The sequence below is a fragment of the Cladosporium halotolerans genome (assembly GCF_011745625.1).
Source record: "Cladosporium halotolerans strain TM138-S3 chromosome Unknown Sca32, whole genome shotgun sequence".
Taxonomy (NCBI): Eukaryota; Fungi; Ascomycota; class Dothideomycetes; order Cladosporiales; family Cladosporiaceae; genus Cladosporium; species Cladosporium halotolerans.
In genome coordinates, this window is record NW_027191483.1 from 1 (window position 1) to 26,567 (window position 26,567).

Genomic DNA, 26,567 nt, shown 5'->3' on the forward strand with positions numbered 1-26,567 from the left:
CCCTCCCCCTCCCACTACCCTACATCTACCCCCCCGACGACCCCTTCAACCCCTTCGCGCCCGCCCTCCCGCCCGCTCAAGACCTCAAACCTCCCTCCTCGCCCCTCACGGCCTTCCAAGACGACGACTTCCCCTGGAATGAGGAGATGTAAGTCCGCCCCTCGGCCCTCTGCCGGACATCGCCTGCCCCGCCCCCCAAAATCCAAGCAGGGCACGTTCACTGACGGCAGCGAAATAGCGATGGACCGGCGTACGCCTCCAGCACCGCTTCCAGCGACTCAGACGACGAAGAAGGCGGCGGCGGCAGGAGGAGGGCGACGGCGTGTCTGGACCGGTTCAACGAGGACCCGTGGCATGCGCTTGTTGTGCTGGGGCTGAGGGTTTATTCGAAGGGGGAGGTGGGCGTTGTGGTCAGGAGGGATGATGGGGACGGGGTGGGATCTGAGGTGGAAGGAGAGGGGGAGGGGGAGGAGGTGTGAAGGGATGGCGCGGGAGCCGGATGGCGGGACGCTGGACGCGTAACGGGGGTGGATTGTGGACTTGGAGGCGATTGATGAGTTGCGTGATGATTCTGGGAGAGGATCTCGGCTCAGTTCGTTTTGGGAGACACAGCGATGAAGGGATACGGCATCTACACTCAAAGACTGACTGACGAGAGGGGAAAAAATTCTATACTTTCATTTTGGAGCGGTCTGTAATGCCGATACATAACACAGCGCGACAAAGGTAACCTATCAAACATATGAACACAAAGTAAATGCATGCCGCTCAAAAGCGTTTGACCAAGATAACAAAACACACACAAAAAAAAAAAAAAGACGCAAATGACCCCACCGACGCCGTACATGATGATGATGGTTACGATGACGCTTTCCAACGAATAAACAGATAGCACGTCGATCGAGTTAAGACAAGAAAGACATATGTTCACATTCTCCCCCGTTCTCGTATCGCTGCCGTCGCTGTGCAATGCTAAACGCTATCTTACTTCGCCTGGCCGTAGCCGTAGACGTCGGGCAGCCTGGGCTGCCTGTCCGACGACTGGTCCCTGTAGCCCATGTCGGCGGCGCTGTGGACGAGAGCATCTGCGCTGTGGTCGCGGTAGTGCTCCGTCGGGCGGCTGAGGCTGCGGCCGTAGTAGCTGTCTCCGCCAGGGGATTCCGGCCGGGGCGGCACGGGGTCGTAGTGGCCCTTCTGGTCGCGGGTGGCGCCGAAGGGCGAGTCGGAGACGATGGGGGCTTTGTAGGCGGTGCCCTTCTGGGACATGGGCTCCATGAGGAGGGAGTTGCGGGCGTCGAGCGGGGTGAGGTTGTCGAAGTCGCGGGCGAGCTCCTTCTCTTTCTCGGCTTCCTTGCGGCGTTGGCGGTGGGGGTTCTTCTTGATGCAGAAGATGAGGGCGTTGACTGCGATGAGGATGGCGAGGACGCCGGTCAGGACGCTTTGGACGACGATGAGGACGACGCCGGTGACGGTCTTGGTGGTGGAGCTGATGCCGAGCTCTTCGACGAAAACCAAGATGCAAATGACGGAAAGCACGCGGACGGTCTGGATAACGCAGTTGATGATGTTGCTGCTCTTCAAGCTGAATGGGCGAGTCCACAAGAGCAGGCAGAGCATGAGTGCCTCGACAATGAGCTGGCCAGCGGTCTGGACGAGGCCATTGCTCTGCGCGCCAGCGATAACACAAGCGCGGACGAACATGTAGACGATGACGGGAATGAAGATCCACCAGTAAGACTTCTTGTAGTTGTCGTAGAAGAGGGAGTAGCGGACCCAGACTTCCTTGTCTTCATAGAGATTGCTGGCGTCGCCGAGTTGCTTCTTGGCCTCCCGAGCTTTCGACCAGATTTGGAAAGTGAACCATCCCAGGATTGCGGTGAAGAGACCGAGAGTGACACCAGCCAGAGTTTTGGCAGCCCAAGAGTCGCCGTTCGTAAATTGATAGATACAGTAAAGGACCCAGATACCGTAGAGAAGCATGATCAAGTTAGTGATAGCCTTAGCGAGACGCCACCAATAGCGCTTGCGCCATGATTCCATCGAGTGAGGGAGCGGCTTCATCATCGACCAGGCTTCAAGAATGAGCTTGAAGAGGAGAATGAGGACGATGATGGCGGCGACGACGATGGCGAAACTCAAGAGCAATGTCATAAAGGTGTTCGGTGCGGGAATCCTCAGCTGCTCAACATAGCCCTGAATGTCCTTGACAAATTTCTGGTTCTTAGATTCAGGCTCAGCAGTGTCGTCGCTGGAGCTGCCATCGCCGCCAACAGTTGACGTTTCACCGTCAACGCTGACCTCAGTACCGTCTCTGAGGAACAGGAATGCGCCTTCGATGGCACGCCTCTTTAGGCTGCCAGCTTCCGAGCTGTTGGCGCCGCTAGCGAAGACCAGTGTTGCGTTCTTGAGGTAGTCGTAGTTGTTTTCTGTCAGGTTGCCTCCAGTAGCTCCGCGGAAGTTGTCGATCGTTTTCTGCATGCTATCCCACGAGACCAGACCAGTACTGAAACCGAAATTGCTGCTGAAACTTTGGTAGACCGTGGGGTATTTGACGCTCATCATTCCGCTCAGCGCCATGCTTTGGAACCAGCCAAAGACTTCGCCGAACGTAGGGGATGGAGCAGCCGCACCGGGCGTGCCGGCAGCCGACAGCGCGGACAGACCAGTCAGGGCGAGAGATCCTGCGGCGATGCCGGCGGCGACATATTTAACGGCAGGCATTTCCAAAGATTTTCCGTTTCCAACAGTCGACTCCACACAAGCCAGCTGTGTATTGTCGGCGTCACGTGTGAGGTACATTTTGACCAGGCCATCCAAGTCGGGAACAGAGAACGCGATCGCGGGAATCTGTTTGGCGAATTCTTCGGGGACTGTTTGTTCACCTGAAGACGAGAACTTTGCGGCAGGGACTATTCGGATGTGAGCTTCCGTGCAATCATACATTTCAATGACATGTTCCACCTACCTGGACACATTTCTGTCATGCCCTGTTCGCAAGGGCTGAACTCCTTCTCATATACTTGTTTGCCGTAGGCAGTCACGACCAACCTGGCGGTCACATTTTGCTCGCTCTTACTCTCGCCGGCGACGTCGAAGATCAGTTTCCTGGTGTTCTTGTTGTAGGAGACGTCCAGTTTGTTGACTTCGATCGCGCTGTTGTCCAGACATGTCGTGAAGCTGTTGGTGCTCAAGACGTCTGCACCGAAGACGCCGGTGGGTATCGTGAAGAAGCAGGCCGCAGCGGCCAGAGCCCGCATGCCCGCGGATGGGCGCATCGTTGTGTGTGCTCGCAGGCTTGACGCCTTCCACGCGGTGACGGTTCGAAGATTTCCGAGCTCTCAGACAAGCACGTCCGTGTTGAAGTGTGTTACAGAGGGTGTCGGGCGGTGAAGTGGGCTGCAAAGAGGAGAGGCGACGAGCTCCACAAGTTGCGTTTCAGGTGTGCGCCAGAATATGCGTAGCGAGCGAAGGGGTAGGATGGAAAGACTGGTCCAGGGAGAAAACGACAGGCCAAAAGGGGGAAAAGACAGGCGAGATGAGGGACGAAAGATGGATAAGGGAACAAGTACAGATGTGTATGCAACAGAGTATGCAGAAATGGTAGGGAAAACGAGCGTAAGTCGTGCTGCGGACAGCACATGCAATAGCAGGCCAGGGTGCAGGGCTGGAATACGAGATGAAGGTGGTTTGATGACTAGGAGCACTTGACCGGGGTTGAGTGGCTGCGCCGTGTGGGCGGCGTGCGATAGGGTGCTTGCGCAGCCGCACCGTTGCGGCCCCTTGCCCTAACAGGTATGGCAGAAGCGGCTATTTTGAGCGTGCTTCCGATGGACCTCGCGGGCGAGGTCTCGCCCGTGGGGAGCGAGGAGCAAGAGCGTGAGGGAGCCGCGCGCGAGGGGTCTCGCTCAGCGCGCTGCCAGTCGAGATCTTGTCTTCTCATCTCTCCCGGGCCGGGGGAACAGCTCTCTTCCTGAGTCGATGGACCTACGCCGCCGGGTGCACAAGGCGCGATCGTCAGGCACGCATCGCCCGCCACCGAAGCCTGCCAGCAGCGTCCTCACGCGAGCGACAGGCGCCAGCAAGGCCGGTGGGTGCCACGCGTGCTCTCGCGGTGGCGTCCTATCGCGCGCACTCCGTGCAGCTGATGGCGTTTTGGAGGCGTGTGGGCGTGATGCCAGTGGATGGCTAAGCGGCGAAGGAAGAGCGGTACGTGCCGAGACGTTGTGTCGGGCGTCTCGTCCGGCAGGGTTGCGCGTCTGCAGGCGCTGGGGAAGCCCAAGCAAGTCGAAGCAAAAGGATGCCGCGGAAGCTGGAAGGCAGACCCTCTGGCGGTGCTGCCGTCCACCCAAGCAGCCAAGCTTCCAGTCTCTCCTCTCCTGTGGCGTCGTGTGTTTCATCCATGAACTGCCTGTCCTGATTGTGTGTCGGACACCGCTCTGCGCGGGCGACGTCGGCAGCAGTAAACGCCGACGGCCGGGCACAGCAGTGATGTGCGCGCACGCTAACAGCGAGCGCGAAACCAACGCTCCCAAGCCCCAACACACCTCCCGTCTGCCTGTGCTGACCTACATGACGTCCGCCGCTGAGACTGCTCGTGGAAAGTTCTGACCCGCCACGCGTCTGACAGTGTCATTGTGAACATACGCGCCGTGTTCCCGACTGCCCAATACTTGGTTACCTTGCTGCTGCTATGCTGTGCTAGCCCGAGTTCTTACCAAATCCGACCTTCTGCCACTCAATCTATCTCAATCCCGCGCTGCCCGCCGCCCTAAACGCCCCTCGTGAAGCTTGCCGGCTCACCCCATCCGACAACCGAGCCATGTCTCTCTGGGCCATTGCCGACATTCACATTTCCTACAAGAGTAACCGCGAGGCTATCCAGAATCTAAAGCCGCGGCCCGAGGACGGCCTCATCCTGGCTGGCGACAGTAAGCTTGCAGCTTGCCAAACAGCCTCATGGCGACTCCCTAACCGTTGTACATAGTTGGTGAAACCATCGAACAGCTCAATGAAGTCTTCGACATTGCGACAAGATATTTCAAGCAGGTCTACTGGGTGCCCGGTAACCATGAGCTCTATTCGTCCAGCCACGCCAAGGAGCATGAGATGCACTTGAGGGGCGAGAGCAAATACATGGCATGCATCCTAGCTGCCAAAAAGTGGGGCGTACTCACTCCGGAGGATGAGTTCACCACGTGGGAGTACACCGATGCAGATGGTGTACCGCAATGCGCCCTCGTGTGCCCCATCTTCACCCTCTACGACTATTCCTTCCGGCCAAAGGATGTCTCGCGTGAGAAGTGCATCGACTGGGCACTCGAACACGGCATCAACGCCACCGACGAACACCTGCTGCACCCGGATCCGTATGGCTCAAGAGACGAATGGTGCCACCGCCACATCCAACAGGCCGAAATCAAACTTGGAGCTGCCGCCGCCACTGGACTTCCCCTCATCATCATCAACCACTGGCCATTGCGCGAGGACCTTGTCTATATCCCTCTGGTTCCACGTTTCAGTCCGTGGTGTGGAACCAAGATGACCGAAGACTGGCACCTCCGATTCAACGCGAAAGTCGTCGTGACCGGCCACCTGCACGTGCGAAGGACCGACTGGATCGACAGCGTCAGGTTTGAGGAGTGCAGTCTGGGCTACCCCAAGCAATGGCAGGAGGCCAAGGACGCGGGTAACGACGTCAACACGATGATGAGAGAGATCCTGCCTGGACCTCCTACACCCGAGAAGGGCAAGGAGCCTCCCACTAACTGGAGACGATACGGGATACCCACCGCGACGCAAAACGGAGGTGCTTGCTGCACTTAGCACTGTTTCTCGCCAGCTGGGCTGGCGTCGATTTTCCATTGCAAATATCCAAATTATATACGAGATCTCATGCGACTCTACGGCCTGTCACTGCCTCCCGCGTATACACCCGCGCCGTTCTCAGACGTGTTCAGCGTCCACATAAACAGCAATTCTCATCAAATTGGTACATGACCAGCCGAAATGATACCTTAAACTGGGGCCCAAACGTGTGCTCACGGCAACTGAATCTGTTTCGCGGACTACTTTCACAGACATTCATTGGCTTGCTTCAATTATTTTGAGGCTCGCATGAGATATTGTGAAATCGCACCTACCATTTCGACTATTCACGAGCGACACGAAATCTTACCTGCACGCTTCTCGAAGAAAAGAAGGCCCACTTCGGGCACCGGAGTCAGTTGGAACACTAGGGCTTGCATAGATTCTACCTAGACAATCGCTGGTACAAAGCCCAAAGCCCGTTAAGCGCTGCCCTATGCTTCAAAGTTTGCGATTGTCTCTAAGAGTCTATTCACGATGCAACTGCACTACCCTCAACGACTATGACTCAGCCGGTCTACATCCAACATTCTATCCACCATTCCTCAATCACAACGTCGTACAAACGCTCGCTTCCACTCCCACCATATCCGGCCTCTGCAACCCCTGCTTCCCCCAGCTTTCCATCGCAAGCTCAAAAAACTCCGCCTGCTTCTCCTCCCCAGCCATCAAACCAACCTTCCCGCGCCGCCTCCGACTCTCCCCCGTCTCCACCAACCTCGCCTCACAATCCTCGTCCCCCATCAGATCTCCCTCAAAGACAAACTCCCTCACCTCACAATTCAACCACCCCGTCCCCGCCCCCTCCCACGCCCCCTCCCAGTCCCCCGTGAAATAATGCATCCACCCCCCATGCGCAACCAGCACAACCCGCGCCTCCCGATCCCCACCCCTAACCAACTCCCTCACCCTCTCCCTCACAAAAACCCTCGCGTCCCGCGCCCGCGCCCCCACAGCCTCGCTGCGCGCACTGTACCGCCCGCCCGGCGCTTTATCATTCCACCCCTCGCGCACGAGCGCCAGATCGACCGCCCACCCTTCCTCCTCAACAATCTCGCGCAGAACGCCAGGATCCGAGCCCACGTCGCACGGGTCGTCGGAGATTTCCTGCGCGTCGGGCAGCGCCAGGATGCGCGGGGCGCATTTCCCGCCGCGCGCTCTCAGCGCGGGTCCGAAGACGAGGGATGCGGTTTGCAGGGTGCGGCGGAGCGGGGAGGCGAGGACGAGGGAGATGCGGGATTGCGAGGGCGCGGGGAAGGAGGTTTGGCGGAGCAGGTGGCATTGCTGTTCGCCGTGGGGGGTTAGGGAGGGGTCGCGGAGCGTGTAGGTGCCGGTGCCGGGGGGGGAGGTTGTGGTGGCCTTGGGCGTGGCGGAGGAGGTGGATCGTTGGGGGCATGGCGATGTGGTTCGGGCGTTAGTGATGGGCTTGTGGAGGAAGTGGAATGGATGGATTGATTTGAGGTGCTTATTGGGGTTCGTGAAGATATGTTTTTGTTTTTGTGGAAGCAAAGCCGTGACGCTGTTGCTCGACGCGATTAATGAGAGTTGGAGAGCTTACAAAGCAGACTGAACCTATGATTCCAAACCGATAGTCCCCTTCTGCAAGAGGCAGCCAAGGCCCAATGCTTTGGTAATCTTCATCACTTCTTGCGACTATTGAGCTCGTGGTTGATGAACTGCGCTAAACCGCATTAGGAAGCCAAGACGCAAGCGCGGAGTTTCTTTCGTAAGTGAGGTTCTGGCGTGCGCGCATGCTGTGTAACCGGCGAGATTTCAACCCACACTTTGCACGGCTAGACCAACGCAGGGGCTTTTCGATACGTAGGTTGAGAGCTATCAAACAGTGGTCGGTCCCGCGGCCTGCGGGTCGGTTGGCGGACTCGTCGTCATGGGCCTGCTGGGTTATTAAGCAGGTTCTTTGCCGAGATGAGAGGAGACACCGTAAAGCCTTTATAAAACTCCTCTCTCTTCGACAGAAATCTTCTGAGTGCCAATTTGGAATCTCAATGCATTGTGTCGGATTGAAATTGTCCAGTCATGTCACCATCAGTACCAACCTCGCTCACATCAACTCCAGTCCCAGAAGACGATCCTAAAACAGAACCCAAAGTTTTGAAAGAATCACCGGTCGATGAGTCTCTACGAGCCCGCATCGAGCGACTGGGCCGCGAACGTCCAGCGGTCTTTAACAGCGCTTGGCGCGAGATCAGCTTCGTTTTCAGCATCTCCATGTCGCAGCTCCTTACGGACTTTTTCGTCTCGGGATTCACTGTCATCTTGCCAACCCTCATAACTGAGCTGGACATTCCACAGGCAGCGAGCGTATGGCCAGCGACCGCATTTTCGCTCGTCATCGCCAGCACTCTCCTAGTGTTCGGACGTATTGGTGATATGGTCGGAGGATATCCTGTCTTCATGGGAGGTCTGACTTGGCTGGTAATATGGAGCATCGTCGCAGGCTTCAGCATCAATCCGGTCATGTTGAACATCTGTCGAGCTCTGCAAGGGTTTGGGCCAGCCGCCTCCCTGCCTACTGGCGTTATGCTCATGGGCTCCATCTACCGACCTGGACCGCGGAAGAATCTTGTCTTCGCGATTTACGGCACTTCAGCCGTATTCGGATTCTTCGGCGGTATCGTTGTCGCAGGGATTGTCGGCCAATTTCTGCGCTGGGGATATTTCTTCTGGATCGGTGCCATCCTCACAGCCGTCACCCTCACAACCTCCTACTTTTCCATCCCACACGCTCGACCTGAAAAAGCCGCGAACAGCGCCATGAAAATGGACTACCCCGGCGCCGTCACCGTCATCGTCGGCCTAACCCTCACCGTCTTCGCCATAACCCAATCCGCCCACGCCCCCTCCGGCTGGCGCACGCCCTACATCCCCGTCTGCTTCTCCCTCGGCATCCTCTCCCTCCTCGCCGCGACCTACATCGAAACGAAGATCTCCCCGCAACCCCTCCTCCCCGCCTCCATCTTCTCCACCCCAGCCATGACGCCGCTCCTCCTCGCCCTCTTCCTCCTCTACGGCACCTGGGGCATCTTCTCCGTCTACGGCACGCAGTACTTCCAGCGCATCATGAGCGCGACGCCGCTGCAGGTCGTGGCGTGGTACGTGCCGCTGGGCGTCGCGGGCCTGCTGCTCAGCGTGCTCGAGGGCTTCATCCTGCACGTCGTGCCCGGCCGCGTCCTGCTGCTGGCGTCCGGGCTCGGGGCGCTGGGGTCGCAGCTGCTGCTGGCGCTGATTCCGCTGGAGGGTGGGAATTACTGGGCTTGGATCTTTCCGGCGACGGTTTTGAGTACGGTGGGCATTGACTTGTCGACGATTTATATGACGGTGTTTGTGACGACTGTGCTGCCGGTTTCGCAGCAGGGGTTGGCGGGCGGGTTGGTGAATTCGACGCTGCATCTTGGGGTGGGGATTGTGTTGGGGCTGACGGATATTGTTCAGGCGATGACGGTTGAGGAGCAGGGGTTGGGGATGAGCTATAAGAATACGTTTTGGTTTGGTGTAGCGGCTGGAGGCGTGAGTTTGGTATTGATGGTTATTTGGGGCAAGCTGCCTGCGGCGAAGAGCGATTTGACGGCGGATGAGAAAGAAGAGCTCGAGCGGGAGGCTGAAGGGCAAGAGAGAGGATGAGGTGCGAGCCAGGCTTCTGGTCGTGAGCATAAATGTGTTAAGCGTCATAGAGAAATTGTATAGAGGCTTCGCTGATCTCAAATGATAAGCCAATCAACGCCCCTGCCCCGTAGATCTCTGATCCAGTCGCTGCTTTCACTCCTGCCATTGATAGTGTCGTTGCCTCGCGCAGATGCCTCGCGGCTTGACCTCTCTGCCCATATGTTCTCCAGCACCCCAAGAGCGCCCCTAATCGTACCCCAAGGCTCCACTTTCCACAACTCGTGAAACCTCCGCACAACCCAGCGCTGTGCCGCCGGATCTGCCGTCTCTGCTCCTGCGATGAACGAGGGCCAGGTCGTTGCTGTGAACAAAGCGTCGTTTGGGCGAATGTAGGATGCGTGACGGATGACTTCTGCTCCGAGCGATTCCAATTCCTGAGAGTTGCCAGCGCTCTTGTCAAGAGAATTGCAAAGGCGAGAAAGATAAATGCAGACCGCGGCGCGGTGGGCGGAAGCAACGTGTGTGCGATGCTCGAGGTCTGATGCGGGCGAGCGTGGCTGAATTGCCGAAGCCCAGCCAAGTGGATCGAAGGATATGGCGGTCTGCAGGAGCTGGTGGGCTTGCTGAGCTTTCCCGGCGTGCGACGTGTTCTCAGTCGAGCAAGTGTTGTCAGATTGGTACAGTTGAGCACCACTTTGCATCAGCTGGAGCAATGTTACTGGAAATGAAGAGCAGTGATTGCCTTCGGCATCTTGCAACAATGACAGACCGCCCGGAGGAAGCGCATTGTTGGTACCGAGGCCAGGTGAGCTGGCTAACGATGATCCTAGGATGTCAAACCTGTTTTCGATCAGTGATGCACGTGCTGAGTGTAGCAAGTCATAGGCAGATCTTACACCAAGCAATTGGAAATGAGACATCGGCGAAGAGTGCTCGTACTCGTCTGCGTCCAGATCTCGGGCCCACAGAGTCTCTCGATAATGCGTCGCGCGCCGCTAATGTGGTGCGTCCAATTGCCTTGCCCAGATTCAACGAGCTCGAGTTCAATGAACAGGAGTACAACGGCCATGGTCACGTCGACATCTAGAGCAATGGTGCCAGTGAGCGCCAATTGCAATAAGTGCAGAGCCTGTCGTTTCGCTGCGAGTGCATCATATTGAGGCTTTGATTGAGCTATCATAGACGACTCTTGGTCCTCGAGGTGGACTGAACATTTCCCATCTGGATGGCCTGTGTTTGGTGTCGTGATGCTTGTTGATGCATTGTGAATCCACGAAGCTGAGTTGGCGACAATAATGTGAAGCAGTATAGGGTGCTTTTGCGTCAAAGGGATCAATTCACGAAATGGGTTGAGCTGGGTATTATCGTACGATACGAGGTTGCGACAGAAATCGTTGGCAACTATATGAAGATAACTTGGTGAGTGCCATGAGTGAGACGGATGCCAGAATAGCTTACAATGATGAAGGTAATTCCGCGTCGAAGCGTCCAGATCTTGTGTCAGAGGATCCGTCGGAAGTGAGTGCACGACGACTTGATGATTGCCCTGCCTCTCATAACGTTTGCCGACCTCATGATACGAAACACCTGCCAGTTTACCACGGCTTGCAACACCAGTTTCCCAGCGCATTAAGCGTTGATAGCCTAGACATTGTTGGCCATTCTTGATGCATTTCAGACATTGCGGTAGGGCTCTATCGCACTTCAGGCGACGCCGGCGACAGTTGTGGCAGGCTTTGCGGGACTCTTCTGACAGATCATTCGCCATACCATTGTCATATCAGCTCATGGTTTGCGACAGATTCGAGGTGGGTAACAGCTTCGCCAAATCTTCCCGAGGCCCTTGACTTGCGAATTTGAGGGCGCGAGAGAGTTGAGCAACGACATCACGTGCACGCTGACGTCATATGAATAGAACGACTGGACAGAACCTCATAATTGAACTCTTCGTTCTGAGCACAATTCGGATGACAGGCCGTGAGTCGTGAAGACTCGTGTATGACAGGAGGTACCTTCCTAAAGTGCGATGCCCGTGTCTTGCCTCTGAGCAACGGAAGCAGCACTTCTCAGAGGCGACATCGCAGCCAACGCCACGCCAAATTCGTCGCGGGAGCGATCTCGGAGCCGCTTTGATCGCCTTCGTCTAAGAATTTTCGACAGGCGTTAGTGTTTTGGGGCGTGAGCTTATTTCTGCAGCTAGAGTAGTATGTAGATCACGACGTAGGAGCTCTGCTTACCCTTCGACATCACCTTGTTGCGAAGACTGCACAATTGGAGGCCTCCGGCGTCATCGCGTTTTCTAAACGCTTCCTTCCATTCGCGATGGCCAGAAAATGGCAAGCATCGACCAACGTGACGCAACAGACCATGGCTCAACCACGCTTGCCGGGAATCCCGGGCCCGCCAAGTGCAGTTCTTTGGTCAACATGAGCCTTTCCCCATGAAAATTTATGTAACAGAACTGTTCTCTAGCGAACTAGTCTGCCAAGGCCACCTGGCCGTGGGTAGCCGTGCTCACCTTGACGATTCTTGAGTTATTACTCTGGCAGCTGCAGCATAGTCATATCTCTTCGAGCAGGAATCGCGCGACAGCAGGACCATGGGCCACGCAAAGAGCCTGAACGACCACGAGCCGGAGGAGGAAGTCTTCGTGGAGCCGGCTCTAGCGCATCACTCTCCCGAAGCTTCTCAGGCTGGCGAGGTGACCGATGCAGTTTTTGGTGAAGTGGGCGCGGATGGCCCGAACTACCGCAGCGTGAGTACGCCCTACGCGCCTGAGCTAGTCCTCACTACACGCCCATGGACGCTGACAACGACTGCAGGTCGGCTGGGTCGCCGCCATCGTTCTATTATTGAAGTCCCAAATAGGTCTTGGTGTACTTTCGGTTCCTTCGGCGTTTAACACCCTGGGCATGGCCCCGGGGATTATCATCCTCATCGTCGTCGCCGCTATCACGACATGGACGGGTTATGTTATTGGCACCTTCAAGCTTAACCACCCAGAGGTGTACGGTATCGACGATGCTGGTGGAATAATGTTCGGCCGCGCTGGCCGCGAGTTCCTCGCCATTGCCTTTTGCCTTTACTGGTTATTCGTCTCTGGCTCTGCTATGCTCGGCGTGTCGATTGGCCTGAACGCAGTCTCGGCACATGGTACTTGCACAGCTGTATTTGTTGCGGTAGCAGCAGCAATCGGCTTAATCTTTGCGAGTATCCGAACTCTCGGACGTGTCAGTTGGCTTGCATGGGTTGGGACAATCTGCGTGCTTGTCTCCAGTGAGTAAATGTGGCAAGGTATTCGACGACTTCTTAAGCTGACTCGCCCAACAGTCTTTACTCTCACCATTGCCACCGGTGTCCAGGATCGTCCAGCCGATGCTCCTCGCGAGGGCCCATGGGCTTCCGACTGGAAAGTGGTCGGTAACCCGACCTTTGCAGAGGCTATGTCAGCTGTTGCATCCCTTGTCCTCGCATATGGTGGTCTGCCAGCGTACTTCTCCATCGCCTCGGAGATGAAGGATCCTCGCTACTACACTCGGTCCGTGCTGTTCTGCCAGGGCACTGCCACCGTCGTATATATCATTATCGGCGTGGTAGTTTATTACTATTGCGGATCTTATGTCGCATCGCCCGCTCTGGGCTCTGCGGGCGTTCTTCTGAAGAAGATCTGCTATGGCTTGGTCCTGCCTGGCCTTCTGGTTACGGAGATTCTCTATATCCACGTGAGTAACATCGCTTGTCGGACTTCATCGAAGCGTCACGCTGACCAACGGAACAGTTGACCGCCAAGTATGTTTTTGTTCGAGCTCTCAGGAACTCGAAGCATCTCACCTCCAACTCCTGGGTTCACTGGACTTCTTGGCTGTGTTGCACTCTGGCGGTGACTATCATTTCCTACTGCATTGCAAGCGGCGTCCCCGTTTTCGGCGAGCTTGTCTCTCTGATCGGTGCCCTGTTCGGAACCTTGATGTGTTTTCACCCAATGGCTTGCATGTGGCTGTTCGACAACTGGAAGCCAAAGACCCGCACTCTAAAGTGGTACTTCCTTGTTAGCTGCAACCTTTTCATCCTCATCGGTGGATCCTACCTCCTTGTCTCTGGAACGTACGGCGCGGTCGTCGGCATCGAGAAAGCTTACACCGAATCCGGTGGATCCGCGGCGTGGTCTTGTGAGGATAATTCCAACTCTGTTTGAGCTTTTGGTCCGATGATTGAATAATCCTGATGGGCCATTCCGCATCACTCGTTGGTATCCTGGACTCGCGCATTTGGCCCTTTGCTCTACCTTGCTCCGCCGATAATAATCGCTGGATCAGCCGCTATGGTCATAGCAGTCAAGGCTGTTACGACCTCCAACAAAGACGAAGGAATAAGTGCTATTCGAATCGCCTCTGACGCGATCAGCCTGCACCGAACCCTTGTTTCCAGAAATGGTTCTTGATCGGAGGTAGTTGCGCTTCTGCGCGGGGTTCAGCGAAACCACCAATAAAAGTCTCGCTTCCATGACCTCGAAATGATTTGAGGTCTGGTGATCGCGTGGTGTGCCGTCTGATGAGATGATTCGAGAAAAGACCATCTTGAAGAATCCTCGGACGCTCCAGCAGTGGGTAGAGAATGAGTCTACGAATGGGAAAGTCTGGTTGAGATTGGGAGTGGTTTATGTATTCATCAACGACCTGAGCATTGAATCGCAATTTTATCTCCAACGTCTGTTACAATACGTGAATGAGTTGGTTGCCATGAGTTTCGTAACGTCCATGTCTCCCGGCTTCGGAGTGATGCCCTGTATGAGTTCGTCCAGGAATGCGCTAACCCAAAACGGACACAGCGGGTGAATCTCCAGCGAGCGCCCGCATACAACAATAAACACTCACTTAGCAACGCTCTCAATCCACTCCACCCTTCGTAGGAGATCGAACGCCGACCGAGCCCTTCGGCTCACACACTACCAGCGCCATGTCGCGGTACCAGCAGGCGTCAGCCTACGACATCATAACCGGCGGCGACCCATCACCACGCCCCGCCGCCCGCCAACGCCAACCCCTCGCAGAATCCACCGCGACATTCCGCCAATCGACGATGTCCTCGCGACCCGACCACGGGAACGAAGACTTGCGTGCGCAGTTGCGCACGCTCCAGTATGAGCTCGACAGCCTCAAACAGGAGCGCGAACTTTCGTCGCTCGAAACGCAACAGGAACTGCGCGACGCGCAGGCGCGCGCGGAAGAGGACTTCAAGCGCGCGCAGACGGCGGAGCGCGAGCGGGATACGGCTGTGAGAAAGCTCGAGAGCGCGGCGCGAGAGGCGGCCGAGGAGCGCGATCGAGCTGTCAATGAGAGGATGGCGCTGGAGAAGAAGAATCGCGGTTTGCAAGAGGATGCGAGGCAGTTAAGAGAGGAGGTTGAGGAGGCGAGGTCTGAGGGTGAGGAGAGGGCTCGAGGGGCTGAGAGGATGGTTGGGGAGCTTGAAGCGAGGTGTGAAAGCTTGAGGATTGCTAGTGACGAAATGAGAAGAGATTTGGAAGGCAGAGTTGAGGCGGTTGCTGCTTTGCAAAAGAGGGTTGTGGAGGGTGAAGAGAAGATCGGAGAGCTTGAGGGCGAAGTCGTACGATTGAAGGCCAAGGGTGGAAATGAAGAAACTCTTGCTGTTGTGAGGAAGGAATTGGGCCAGCAGGTGGAATACATTCGCAAGCTCGAGGGCACAAGTCGTGATCAGGGCAATGAGTTGAAGAACTTGAGGAAGACGGCAAGAAGCGTCGAAGTGGTTGAAGAGGAGAAAAGGGCTTTGGAGGCGAAGGTCGGCATGATGGAGGATTTGAGGCGGGAGCTGTCTGAAGCTCAGCTGCAACGGAGAATACTTGAAGACGAGAAGAAGAGCTGGACCAGCTACCTTGAGAACGAGGGGCCAGAAGGTGAAGCTGCATTCGAAACACCCGAACAGATGGCAAAGGCTTTCTTGCAGGAACGACTTGAGAGACTGAGTCTTGTGGACAAATTGGGTACCATCCAGCCGGAAATGACTGTTAAGGACGAAAACATCCGGGAGCTCGAAGACGAGAAATCTAAGCTTCAAGCTGAAATCGAAACACTACGGACGACTGCTGCAACGGTGCCAGCCATCGCTGCGCCTTCGGACGCCAAAGCGCGTGCGAGACTCGAGCGACAAAAGAACCTCGCCGTCAAAGAGGTCGAATACTTGCGTGCACAGATGAAGACATTTGAAGCAGAAGAGGCAGAATTCAACGCCGAGCAAATCGATGATGAACACAACAAGCGCGTGCAGGAACTGGAGGGCATGTTGGAGAAATACCGCTCGGAACTGCAGACTCTCCACGCCGACCTCACGAAACTCGAAGCTCAACCACCAGCGACGCCATCCCAGCCGATTCTTTCCTCTCCCAAGAAGCGTTCTCGTGAGGAAGAGGAAGAGTTCGATGAGCGGCTTGGTGCTCTACGTCGCAAGCTTCGCACAGCCCAAGATAGCCTTGCACAGTCGCAAAAGCAAACATCTATTCTTGAAGCAGAGCTCAAAGCAAACGCCAGCCAGCTTTCCTCACTGAAAGAGAATTCTCGCACACGCATTCTCGAACTGCGTTCAAATCCCACGGCCGACGCCGAAGCCATCAAGCTATCCACACTGAGGACATTGCGCGAGGAGAACGCCGCCCTCCTCGCCCAAGTGGAAGGCAACCCGAACGGCGGGGGCAAAGTCGTGCCCGTGTCGACACTTGCCGCTGCACGCCTGACGCTCGACGAGCTTAAGACGACGCTTCAGCAAACAGAGAAGAAATCGCTTCGACTTAAGCAGATTTTCACCACAAAGTCTCTTGAGTTCCGTGAAGCCGTCGCTTCTATCCTTGGTTGGAAGCTGGACTTCATGCCCAACGGGCGGGTGAAAGCAACTTCAATCTTGTACCCCAGCCATTTCAATAGCGAGGGCGAAGAGGAGGAGAACAGTATCACTTTCGACGGTGAAAATGGCACTATGAAAGTCAGTGGCGGTCCACGGAGTGTCTTTGCTGGCGAAATAAGACAGGCTGTCGAATTTTGGGTGGAAGGCAGGAAGGAGATTCCATGCTTTCTAGCGGCTTTGACGCTGGAATTTTACGAGAGGACGACGAGAGCTCAGGGATGATTGCTTTCTTGACCGGCTCGCATCCTCTCATCCAGGTCTTCAAACGTGACGCCGCCTCCCGTATATCCAGCTTCCAACAAGTTGGCGAGTCGAATTCTCCATCTCTCTTCGTACACCTCGTATTTCTTCAAGAATGCCTCATCGCTGAAGTCAAGAAGATCATTCTCCAGGGAGTCTAAAACGTGGTCGCCACTGTCCATCAAACTGTCCTTCATTTGTTCGAAGTCTTGGCAGTCCTCGCGCCAGCGGCCTGGCATCTTGGCGTCATCAAACGAGGCGTTGTTCATCGCACGTTTTCTTGTCAGAATGCTCTCCGCCATGTGGTTAAGGACGGGTTCGCCGGCCACCCATTGCCAGAAGTGCCTAGCATAGGTCTCACAGGGGTTCCACGGAGAAACGTGCCAATCTTCCGGGTGCGGTCCGACAGACAGAGTGAAAGTCGGGCCACCGTTCCACCAGACATTGGCATATGAGCGCAAGTATTCGCAAATGTTTTGTACCTCTCTCTCAGCGTACTTGACAAGGTCGGTGCCAAGGGATTGGACGGTAGATACCCAGCATTGCAGCCTTTCGTTAAAGAAACGAGCACAATTTTTCGGTGGTGCCCAAAACTGATATTTCGTAGCATATAGGGTCAACCAATATAGGCAAAGTGCACCTAATGGTGTACTCTTCGTGGATCTGCTTAACATATCTCCGTGGAAAGAGTTTTCGAAAATCACGATTTCTCGCCAAAATGAAGGCAGTTCGTTAGCTGTCTGGTGCAAGTTGAGTCCCGCTCGTACTGCCAAAGCGAAAGCGCTAGCGATGAGTTGCTCTGTCTCAGGAGCGATTTGATGTGCGTGGATCCATGATATGGCATGAAGCACCCACTTATATTCAGAAGGGCGGGATTCAATTTCCTGAAGGACCGCGTTGTCGCACAGAACCTGTGTGAAATAAGGGTAAAAGTTGCATGAGGACGTGAAGTCAGCTCCCGGAGTGTCGTCGAATATAAATTTGAACTTCAGGCGGGACCTCAAGAAGCCATCAAGTTGATCCAGTTTCTCTGTGGCAGATTGTAAACCCGTGTGCCTGAGTGCGATAAGGTGAGCATAGGTCATGCTATCCTTTTCCCACCGTTCTGAAAACCAATCCTCGTCATCATTCTCTGGTGGAGTAATGGAGCGAAACAACAGCTTTTCTGCCTCTATGGGACCGTCTGAAAACACTGTCAACCTCATAAGGGGGCTCCAGAGGTCTTCGTGCTGTAAACGTGTGAAGATGCCCTCTCTCCGTAGCAGAGTACAGATATCCAATCGTCGGCCCCGAATTGCCCAAGTTAATGCTGTGTCGCTTTTTTCATCGCGATCGTATATTGACGCTTGGCCATTCGAAAGGAGTTTCTTCACTTCATCAATGTTGCCTGCAAAACATGCGATAAAGAAGGGCGAGTCCCTTGGGACGATCCTGCAGACTCCTAGTGAATAGGTCCATCCAGAACTTGCGCAATGCAGCTGCAGGTCGTACTGCTGTTGAGAGAACCATTTGGGCAGTCGTACGGTGAACACCACTCTTTTTCGCTTCTTTGTCGCAATCTGTGTCTGCTCTGTCGTAGTAGTCTGCTCGATTGTGAAGCCCAGCGGCAGGAGGTGGAAGGAAAAGGTCGTGCGCTTTGTTGTACTAAATGCGAAGTATCTCGAGACATCGCTATGTCCCCCGAGGATGTTGCCGAAATGAGCGTTGAGCTGGTGGATGCTGCGATCGGCATCTGCCACCGCTGCAGCAATGCAAGAGTACTGCTGGTTGTGATTGTGGACATTTGAAGATATGTCTCTACACTGTTGACCCAGATCGGAGAGTGTGTTACAGATCTTTTCGCTACCAAGGTGTTAACCGCGTTGGTGCAACGGACCTACTCTGACACGGCGGGAGCCACATGCCTAGTTTCGCTTTGCAATGCCTTGATGCTGTGACTTTCATGAACCAATCTTGTTGTCGAATCGCTGAGGTCTTGAGAGAGTCTCGTAAAACCTTGTATTTGTTCTTTCTCGGTGGTTGCACTATCAGAATCAGCAACTTTGCATCAGCTTCAACAGGCATAGGTTTTTCGCACGTCGTTACTTCTATGCGAGCGCACTGTTGGGCAAGCTGGAGTTGTTGAGCTGAAAGAGTGCTTTGGCCCTGTGTGGACAGATTGTGGCGATGTGCTACCTGGCCCCTTCGAGAGTCAGCGTCCCCTATCCCCGTCTATACGTGAATGTAGTGATCACTTACGATTCGAAGATTTGCAGAGCAAGTAACAGAGAGGTCTTTCCTCGCTCCACCCCCAGAATCATCTCTTCGATCTCATTCTTCTTGAAGGGAGCCTTCAATGCTGAAAGCTTACTTTTCTCCAGGCCGAAGTTCACTTTCTGTAGAACTGCAACGGTCTGATACCTTGTCTTCTCGAGGTTAGTGAAAATACTCTTGAGGCATTTGTCGTCCACGTTGATTTGATCAGCCGATTGTATTCGTGCGCCAGCTTGCTCCAGAAGATCCCGCAGCATGTCCATCTCATCACTCAACTCTTTGACTTGGCCCGGAATATTCTTGACTGTAATGTATATCTCTCTCAGTTTGATCGCGCCCTCGGTCATCTGAGCTGTGAGAGAAATGAACCCAGCAGTCGCTGCGGCGATGCTAACAGGATCAGACATGACTGTTTCTCGTAGAAGTTGGCCTGAATGGTATCCGATAGCAACCTGGGAGCTTCCAGTAAAGCTTGTTACCACCAGGCGACAAGATGATGTTCGATGTAGCTTTGATGAGTCGAAACCATAATATGAATGCGTTATGCGTCTGATGGTAAAGGAGAGGGAGAGATGCTTCAGCTTGGACAGATACCGCTTTTCGACGGCGAGGCTGACATGGCTGGGCGAAGCTGGGCTGAGTCTGATGCATGCACTGCCAGCACCTCTTGAGCCGATCTCCCGTCCAATTAGATGTGCAGCTTTGAGGATCGTTCGTGTACCACACTGCCTCAATGAATTACTGCGCCTCATTACACGCGGAAAACAGTGTGTGCCATGTATTTTCCGTCCATTGCCTTTTCGAAGAGCCGAGAGACTGTCATGCAGTGGAACAGTAGCCGATCAACGTTCGTCAAAGTGATGGTCTGGACATGCTGCTCATACATGGTGGAGTTTTGGAAAATCATGTGACATTAAGACGAAATGCCCAAGTGAACGGAGACTCACAAAACGTACAAAGCGATCGATAAAGGATCGATTCAAGTAATATGAAACTTGCCATCGCCGTAGCCATGAGAAATTCATAGATCAGAAGAATCTCTATGTTCCAGGACGACTGGCAGAACAGGAAATGAAAATAATGCCCAGCCATAACTCTTCTTTATTTCGTCGAAGATCTCGTGATCTGTCCATCCGCAAGTGATATGTGAAGCTAATTCCATCATGGTTTGGTGTTTGATCCAGAAATAAACACAAAATCATGCCCGCATTTACGCCGCATGCTCAGGCAATGTCGGCACGCCAGTAGGACCGGCAACGCCAGTGGGAGCAGCATTTCCACCAACGGGGCCGCCAAACGGCGGGCCTCCAGAGCCGGTAGGGAACGGAGCGCCTGTGGCGAAAGGAGGCTGCTGCGGAGCGTCGACTGGCGGCGTGGGCTTCTCATGCTTGGGCTTGTATGCCTGCCACGGCTTCCTGGGGCCACGGCCACGAGGACCTTCGAAACGCTTGTCGTGTTCGAAATAATGCACGCTCTCGGCGGCGCGCCAAGCGAAGTCGGCGGGTCCACTGGAAGGAGCGGCAGTACCTGATGGAATAAGGCCGGTGGGGAAGGCTCCGGTGGGGATGGCGCCAGTTGGAATGAAAGGGCCGCCGTTCACGCCAGTTGAGTCAGCAGGGATGGTGTCGAAAGGTGGTTGTGGTGAGGGAGGTCCCTTGGGGCCACCGGGTTGGGAGTGAGGACCTTTCCATGGGCCATGGTTGCCTTTGGAAAACCAAGGCGGAGCAGCGACGCTCGATGCGACGAGGAGAGACAGGGTCGCAAGGGATGTAAAGCTGAGAGACGGCATGTCTGTAGTAGATATCGCTTGCGAATGGGATAAGGGAACAGAAAACCTAGTTGCGTGGTTCTGGCCTGATGGATATATAGTATCGCGGATTGCGCAACCTCGGACTTGGGGACTGATTGGACGGACTATGCTGTCAGGCCAAGAAGAGTGAGCAATATGAGTACGCAAGCGAGCTGAAGCTTTTAGGGGAGATTAACAGAGGTGACTTCTCCGAAATCTGCTGTGCCACCTAGATGAGGCGTAAAGGTACCTGCGAGGCAATCAACCAGCGACGCACAACGACCCACGAGAGCTTTTCCATGGCCGTATCGGCTCCCAGATGCATTGCGGCCTCGACGAGGCTTGGCCCTGCTACAATTGTGTTGAGAAGAGAGCGCCGTCGAAGACAAGCCCTTTTCACACCGGAAATTAAGCACCCCACCTAGCCTCGATAATTGCTCATGCTCGTCCCTGTACCACACCCTGGCACCTGAGCACCGGGACATTCTCCAGAACACACCAAAGCCCTTGGTCGAGAAGATCACGACAGAAGTCTCGCTCTCCAAGAGCGTCCAGCCCGAAGCATGTGTGTCTTCGTAGCCTTCTTGACAAACGCATTCAGCATGTGTTTGGTGAGCACCATCGGACCAAGCGTGACGCCCCGCGCCGTATTGATTTTCGTGGACATCCTGGCCCGTCTGAGGTGCCTGAATGTGAAAGGAGCAGAGTCCGGAGGGCTGCGCGTCGCGTCCGCAAACCAGGGCACGCCGTAGGACCATCACTGGCATCGGGAATAGATAGTCGGTACCATAAGAAGAGCCGCCGTGGCGTCAGGTGATGACACGCACACCATCAGCCAGATAAGACGACGCCGCGACTGCAGATGAGGTGTCGTCGAAGAGGACGTTGCGAGATCGTCAGGTTGAGCGCTAGCGCGAATTCAATCCGAAGCACGGAGAGCCAACCTGCATCCTTGTTGATGATGTTCTGAAACAATGTCCTTAAGTAGCGACCATCTAGGCAACGTCGCTGGTAGACGAGGTGGAGACTGCTGGAGGGCGCAATCTAGGTCACGCAAAGCTGATGCGTTCGATGATGCAGCCGTCGAGGCGTCTTCACGTGGCTCGTTACGCAAGAGCTATTTTCGCAAGCCGTGTTACCGATTACCAGGCATCACCGGAAATCGTCATGCAAGCCATCTGCACCGCAACCGTCTGGACATGTGAAGATGACCACGCAGCGGTGATGCTCATACGCAATTCCCCTGCAGCTTGCATGCTTGTGCTTGCCGCTCTATCACACGTGTGCTGAAGGCGCAGGACCTGGCCTTACTGCAAGACGCGAATTGGCTGTACCTGCAGACGCGGACTTCGTATCACCGCGCATATCTTGCCTTTTGCCACGTTTTTGGGCCTTTGAAAACGCTCAATCTGTTGCCGTCAAGTGTTCTCGCGTTCTCAGCAATCACGTCACTCGACTTCGGTCGAGCCAAGCTTCTTATCTTCGCTGACGCTTAACCCAGCACTCATTCAAGCCGCGGAATCGGAAACGCTTCAGTGTCTTTATATGATTGAGATTAGTCTTCATAAACGCCTACGAACGCCAAAAACCCCCAGCCCGAGCCTGCTAGAGAGCAATCTTGAAGGAGAGTGATGCATAGATCCGGAAGACCAAATCGCCGCCAGCGTGCCCGCACGCCACCAAACCAACGCTGCTAAGGAGCGTGAGGACTATTACAAAAGAGATGCCACCCCTGCGCCGGAACGCTTTCGTCGAGCTGCCAGCGCTCGGGATCGTTTCATGTCGTCAGTGGAACAAATGAGCGTGATTAATGAGTGTGATGAGTAGTTGAATAACTCCGTACGCCGTGGCACTCCCGTCAATGAGAGACTGTGGTGAGATTATGTTCATGTGAAATCCCGCTCCATGTATGATGAGAACCATGCTTAAAGGAATGTGTGTCATGCTGATATCTTAGATTGGGGTAGCCGATGCATTATCATCGATGCTGCGGGTGGAAGACTTGGCTTTCTTGCCTTTCTGACCCTTTGTCTTTGTTGAGGAGGGTGTTGAGGTAGTGGTGGGCGGAGCCAGAGCAGTCTCGATCGTGATCGTGATGGTTTGGCTGGGCGTGATAGTCTCCGTCGCGATCGTGGTGATGGTCAGTGTCGTGGTATCATCCGAGCCGGTTATAGGAGATGAGCGACTGTCATCTCCGCCCCTCCTGGGATTATCTTCCACACCAGTAGGCGAGGCAACGTTGGCAGTGATGGTAGACGAGGAAGACTTGCTGGCGTCGTCCTTGCCCTTGTCAGGCTGAGCATAACGTCGAGCGAGCCCAGTCCCGGAGGGCATGATTCCAATGGTGCCAGTGCCGAATACTGTGCCTGTGGCAAAGCCCGTGGCAAATCCTGCGTCTGTGGGATCTCCAGTAGGGTATGGAGCGCTGGTAGAGCAGTCTTTGTCTAATCGCCCAGGCTTGTGCGGCAGACGGGCCTTGTCGCCGTCGTGGCCATGTTTGGTCTTGTCGCCCACCTTATCTTTGGGCAAAGCTAGGGCAGAAGCGAGAGCGAAACAGGCCGTCGCTGCGGTGAGAATGCTCTTTCCAACCATGTTGGAAAGTGTGAGCGGAAGCGGGAGAAATAAGAGACAGTTGAGAAGCGAGCGTAGAGAAACAAACAAGCTGAAGCGAGCGTGGATGGGTGTGAGTGCTTGATGCTGTCGGGGAGTTTGCTGAGTTGCCGGAATCCTGAATGTCTTATATGCTGCTTTGAGCTCCCGTCGGACAGCATCACTCAGGTCCCGACTTCAGTGTCTTAGAGTTTGAGCCGCCCAAGTACCACGTGGTTCTCGAAACTTACCACCGTCCGCTCTGTTGGAAGTCTGAAGAACGCCACACCCACGGAGAGTCCCAGACGGTTCCGCACATGGCGAGAAATCTAGAATTCCCAAGAGGGTAACGGCTAGAATGGCGCTTAGGTCTTTGACGAATCGAGCATTCTAATCGAAAGTGGAGACGGCGACTCACCAACAAGGAAAGCTCACTCGGCGAACGATGGAGGATAGAGGACACATGAAGACGATTGAAGAGACTTTGAAACAGAGCCGATCGCACCTTTGAATGAAGGTGAGAACCTGATGACGCGAGTTCGGCGCGTCGATTTTGCGTACTGTTGCGTTACCCAGCCGTTGTTGACAGCCGACTGTCGTGAATCCTCTCTACGTCTCCCAATAGAGACCTTACTCACAGAACGTTCGAGGTAGAGGTTTTGGTATAGCGCCACTCAGATGGCTAGAACTTTGCGGTAGAAGCAATGTACGAGCGCAAGAAGCGAACATCGAACGCTTGTTACAGGCTTTTCGAACGCCACAAGCTTTGCGAGCACATGCCGCAGCGAAATCAACTCTGATGTCGAACGATGTCTCCGCAAACACGGTGGTCGAGACTTCGAGTCGCCCTGATGTGCAGTAAAGTTTAACACTAGGGTGGATCTAGTCGTGCGCGACGAGCCGGATCGCCTGAAGAGGCAATCAACTCTTCTGGCATTGGGAGGTATTCTCCGACGGCAATACTTGAACTGAGGCAATGTTCCGGATCCATCATCCCGGTGAATAATCCGTACCTCCGCCGTACCCATTCCCGTGTTTCAGAGCGGCACGATGCGATGGGGCCGTGGCGCAAGAAAAGGCTGGCCTCGAAGAACGTGGGCAAAACGTGGGGAAATCCCGACCCAGTGGATCGCCCTGAGACCGTTCTTTTGCGAACCACACTCCGCCTTCACACTCGCCTGGATAAACTCTCCGTGTCCATGTTTCTCGAGTGCCGACCCAGCACCTGGGATTTGAGATGCGATGCAATACATCGCAAGGCGACCCATGTCTCACCCCGCCACGCAGGGCCTCCAGATGCTTTACCGTAGCTGTACCCTGACTATACACGGCACGGTGACTCGACCGCAGGTGGCTCGCTTGAGGCCTTGTCCACACGTCATGAGCTGCAGTCCGCAGAGAGACTAGACACATGTGAGTAGTCCGAACATTCTGCTTGACCATTCGCCCAGAAGCGAAATCTGGAATCTCTGCGGGGACTAATGGCCAGGTCTTACAGCCACCTTAGCACCTTGGCGTCTCACGTCAAGCTCACCCAGGGACCCGTCTTAAGATCTTCCAGATGTGCGCCTCCAAGGCGGCGGGGAGGTTCCCGGCCGTCTGAAACATCTTCTGGGTTGACGATTCGCGCAGGCGCACGTGGTCGCCATGGATAGGGCGTCTGCCTTGTGCCATCGGCGTTCGCCAGCGGCATGATGCGAGAGGGGCCTCACGCATTGTGCACTTGTCCTGGAGATCCACGCGTTAAGCCTCTGAGGAGACTGCGGCGCAATCTTCTGGCGGTTGACTGCATCTGTGTCAAGCATTTGTCGGCATTTGGTGCTCCCGTTTTCCGGTCGCGAGCATTCTCTGCAATAATGACATGGGGCGTGACGGCTGCGTCTTGCAAGCCGTGAATACTGTTTGCGTCTGGCTGGAGGGCGGAGGGGTTGTCAGGAGTCCGATTTCTTGCACGGCACGCTGTCAAGAGTCAGACAACATGGCTGGTCTTTTAGAGCGTCTCGATGACCAGGCGCTGCTCCCAAACTTTCTATTGGTCTGATCTGCCGCTCTGCAATGGTTAAATCCGCAGTCGTGACTTAACCATGGCTCTGCATTAGCCACATCAGGCAGTGAAGATCGGTGATAGTGGTCCACGTTCTCCGTGTCTCAGCCGCGTACCATGCTCAGGTTTCTCAGGATGTGAGCAGGCTATGGCGCCATAAAGAAAGCCTCTTTAACCGCGAAGACCTGAGGCGCACGCCTCAAGACGTGTTAACACCCACAAACGCCGCTGCCAAGATGGCTGGACCATGTGCGCCTGATCTGCTTCATCCGTTAGTTATGGCTGGAAGGCGTACATTACGCGGCGATAAGCAAGAGCGAAATGACTGCCAGAAGTTCTGTGCGCATCTCATCGCTATGGCTGCTCCAGCATTACGCAGTGAACGCAGCCGGCAAGGTAATACTCTTGGGCCATCAAGGTATAAAAGTCACGTGACGAATAATCGGTGCCCTCAATGCTGCGGAGCGTGCAAAAATCTGTAGTTTCAGCATGATCAGCAATGGATCTCTGCCAGACTCATGGCAGTCATGGCTTGATCACGACGTATAGCCCTGTAGAGTGCGTCCACCTGTTCGGTGGGTCGGAAAGAAAAATAGAAGGCAAAGCAGGAGAAAGCAGCAAGATTGACCTGAGCCCCGAGGCCCGAAAGGCAGGACTCAGGTACAGCGGTATTCACAAACGCAGCCAGAAAGCTGGAGCGATATGGCTTCGAGAATAACGAGTCGTTGCCATGTGATGATTTCTGACACTTGTGAAAGGGAAGCGAGTGGCGGACGCTGGTGTGTGCCGCGAGACGAACTTGCACTGTGTTGCAAATCTCCCGAGAGCCGCTGTCCGCACACGCGAGTGGCCTCGCACGATCCGATCGTTATGTACTTTGAAACCAATAGACATCCTTCACCAACGTTTCACGCAGCCATCATTTCAGACAGGTCTAAGGCACAACAAGCCCGCTGAACATTGACCTTTAGCTCATGCCCGCACCTTGCGACCTGGGTGCGGCTAACAGCTGGGCGGAGGGACAGGCTTGGGGTTCAGGCAAAGGCGTAGGTATGATCGCTAACGCACTCCGACAAACGGTTGCAAGTTCAATTCGCAGTCGCCGAGAACCAAACGATAGGTCTTCCGGCGTGGCAGAGGCGCAGCCTTGCACCTATAAGACCGAGATAACAGTAAGGTCCTGTAGGTCTGCCTTAGCATCGTCAGCTGATCGTTCGATGAGGTCGAAGGCAACCTGCGAGATTTGTCTTT

General features: G+C 54.9%; 10 protein-coding genes across 10 annotated transcripts; 4 read left to right on the plus strand and 6 right to left on the minus strand.

Annotated features, from left to right (window-relative positions):
• Positions 1-984: 984 nt before the first annotated feature.
• WHR41_07445 (uncharacterized protein) lies at positions 985-3,604 on the minus strand (the record flags this gene model as incomplete). The annotated part of the gene is made up of 2 exons (XM_069376050.1): positions 2,966-3,604; positions 985-2,909 (listed from the first exon to the last, which is right to left on the minus strand). Exons 1-2 carry the CDS (start codon positions 3,273-3,275, stop codon positions 985-987), a joined length of 2,235 nt encoding a protein of 744 aa, XP_069226868.1. The 5' UTR covers positions 3,276-3,604.
• A 1,006-nt stretch (positions 3,605-4,610) lies between these two features.
• Positions 4,611-6,297, plus strand: WHR41_07446 (uncharacterized protein). The gene is made up of 2 exons (XM_069376051.1): positions 4,611-4,928; positions 4,985-6,297. Exons 1-2 carry the CDS (start codon positions 4,820-4,822, stop codon positions 5,821-5,823), a joined length of 948 nt encoding a protein of 315 aa, XP_069226867.1. The 5' UTR covers positions 4,611-4,819; the 3' UTR covers positions 5,824-6,297.
• A 117-nt stretch (positions 6,298-6,414) lies between these two features.
• Positions 6,415-7,618, minus strand: WHR41_07447 (uncharacterized protein; the record flags this gene model as incomplete). Its single annotated transcript, XM_069376052.1, has 2 exons — positions 6,415-7,329; positions 7,553-7,618. The coding sequence occupies 2 exons, from the start codon at positions 7,616-7,618 to the stop codon at positions 6,415-6,417; spliced, it is 981 nt and encodes a 326-aa protein (XP_069226866.1).
• Positions 7,619-7,902: 284 nt separating this feature from the next.
• Positions 7,903-9,507, plus strand: WHR41_07448 (uncharacterized protein; the record flags this gene model as incomplete). Its single annotated transcript, XM_069376053.1, has 1 exon — positions 7,903-9,507. The coding sequence occupies one exon, from the start codon at positions 7,903-7,905 to the stop codon at positions 9,505-9,507; it is 1,605 nt and encodes a 534-aa protein (XP_069226870.1).
• Positions 9,386-11,422, minus strand: WHR41_07449 (uncharacterized protein). Its single transcript, XM_069376054.1, has 3 exons — positions 10,948-11,422; positions 10,386-10,890; positions 9,386-10,329 (listed from the first exon to the last, which is right to left on the minus strand). Exons 1-3 carry the CDS (start codon positions 11,255-11,257, stop codon positions 9,585-9,587), a joined length of 1,560 nt encoding a protein of 519 aa, XP_069226869.1. The 5' UTR covers positions 11,258-11,422; the 3' UTR covers positions 9,386-9,584.
• Positions 11,423-12,030: 608 nt separating this feature from the next.
• Positions 12,031-14,195, plus strand: WHR41_07450 (uncharacterized protein). The gene is made up of 4 exons (XM_069376055.1): positions 12,031-12,244; positions 12,312-12,765; positions 12,820-13,211; positions 13,268-14,195. The coding sequence occupies exons 1-4, from the start codon at positions 12,089-12,091 to the stop codon at positions 13,682-13,684; spliced, it is 1,419 nt and encodes a 472-aa protein (XP_069226814.1). The 5' UTR covers positions 12,031-12,088; the 3' UTR covers positions 13,685-14,195.
• A 250-nt stretch (positions 14,196-14,445) lies between these two features.
• WHR41_07451 (uncharacterized protein) lies at positions 14,446-16,623 on the plus strand (the record flags this gene model as incomplete). Its single annotated transcript, XM_069376056.1, has 1 exon — positions 14,446-16,623. One exon carries the CDS (start codon positions 14,446-14,448, stop codon positions 16,621-16,623), a length of 2,178 nt encoding a protein of 725 aa, XP_069226815.1.
• Positions 16,624-18,517: 1,894 nt separating this feature from the next.
• Positions 18,518-19,301, minus strand: WHR41_07452 (uncharacterized protein; the record flags this gene model as incomplete). Its single annotated transcript, XM_069376057.1, has 3 exons — positions 18,518-18,665; positions 18,719-18,823; positions 18,880-19,301. 3 exons carry the CDS (start codon positions 19,299-19,301, stop codon positions 18,518-18,520), a joined length of 675 nt encoding a protein of 224 aa, XP_069226816.1.
• An 803-nt stretch (positions 19,302-20,104) lies between these two features.
• Positions 20,105-20,683, minus strand: WHR41_07453 (uncharacterized protein; the record flags this gene model as incomplete). Its single annotated transcript, XM_069376058.1, has 1 exon — positions 20,105-20,683. The coding sequence occupies one exon, from the start codon at positions 20,681-20,683 to the stop codon at positions 20,105-20,107; it is 579 nt and encodes a 192-aa protein (XP_069226817.1).
• Positions 20,684-22,636: 1,953 nt separating this feature from the next.
• WHR41_07454 (uncharacterized protein) lies at positions 22,637-23,934 on the minus strand (the record flags this gene model as incomplete). The annotated part of the gene is made up of 3 exons (XM_069376059.1): positions 23,691-23,934; positions 23,524-23,625; positions 22,637-23,468 (listed from the first exon to the last, which is right to left on the minus strand). Exons 1-3 carry the CDS (start codon positions 23,735-23,737, stop codon positions 22,637-22,639), a joined length of 981 nt encoding a protein of 326 aa, XP_069226818.1. The 5' UTR covers positions 23,738-23,934.
• Positions 23,935-26,567: the final 2,633 nt, after the last annotated feature.

Coding starts and splice junctions, on each gene's coding strand:
- WHR41_07450 (XM_069376055.1), top strand. CDS start 12,089: ATGGGCCACGCAAAGAGCCTGAACGACCACGAGCCGGAGGAGGAAGTC. Junction 12,245..12,311: donor ATGGCCCGAACTACCGCAGC/GTGAGTACGCCC, acceptor CAACGACTGCAG/GTCGGCTGGGTCGCCGCCAT. Junction 13,212..13,267: donor CGGAGATTCTCTATATCCAC/GTGAGTAACATC, acceptor CCAACGGAACAG/TTGACCGCCAAGTATGTTTT.
- WHR41_07449 (XM_069376054.1), bottom strand. CDS start 11,257: ATGGCGAATGATCTGTCAGAAGAGTCCCGCAAAGCCTGCCACAACTGT. Junction 10,891..10,947: donor GCGGAATTACCTTCATCATT/GTAAGCTATTCT, acceptor ATCTTCATATAG/TTGCCAACGATTTCTGTCGC. Junction 10,330..10,385: donor CTCATTTCCAATTGCTTGGT/GTAAGATCTGCC, acceptor GATCGAAAACAG/GTTTGACATCCTAGGATCAT.
- WHR41_07446 (XM_069376051.1), top strand. CDS start 4,820: ATGTCTCTCTGGGCCATTGCCGACATTCACATTTCCTACAAGAGTAAC. Junction 4,929..4,984: donor CCTCATCCTGGCTGGCGACA/GTAAGCTTGCAG, acceptor CGTTGTACATAG/TTGGTGAAACCATCGAACAG.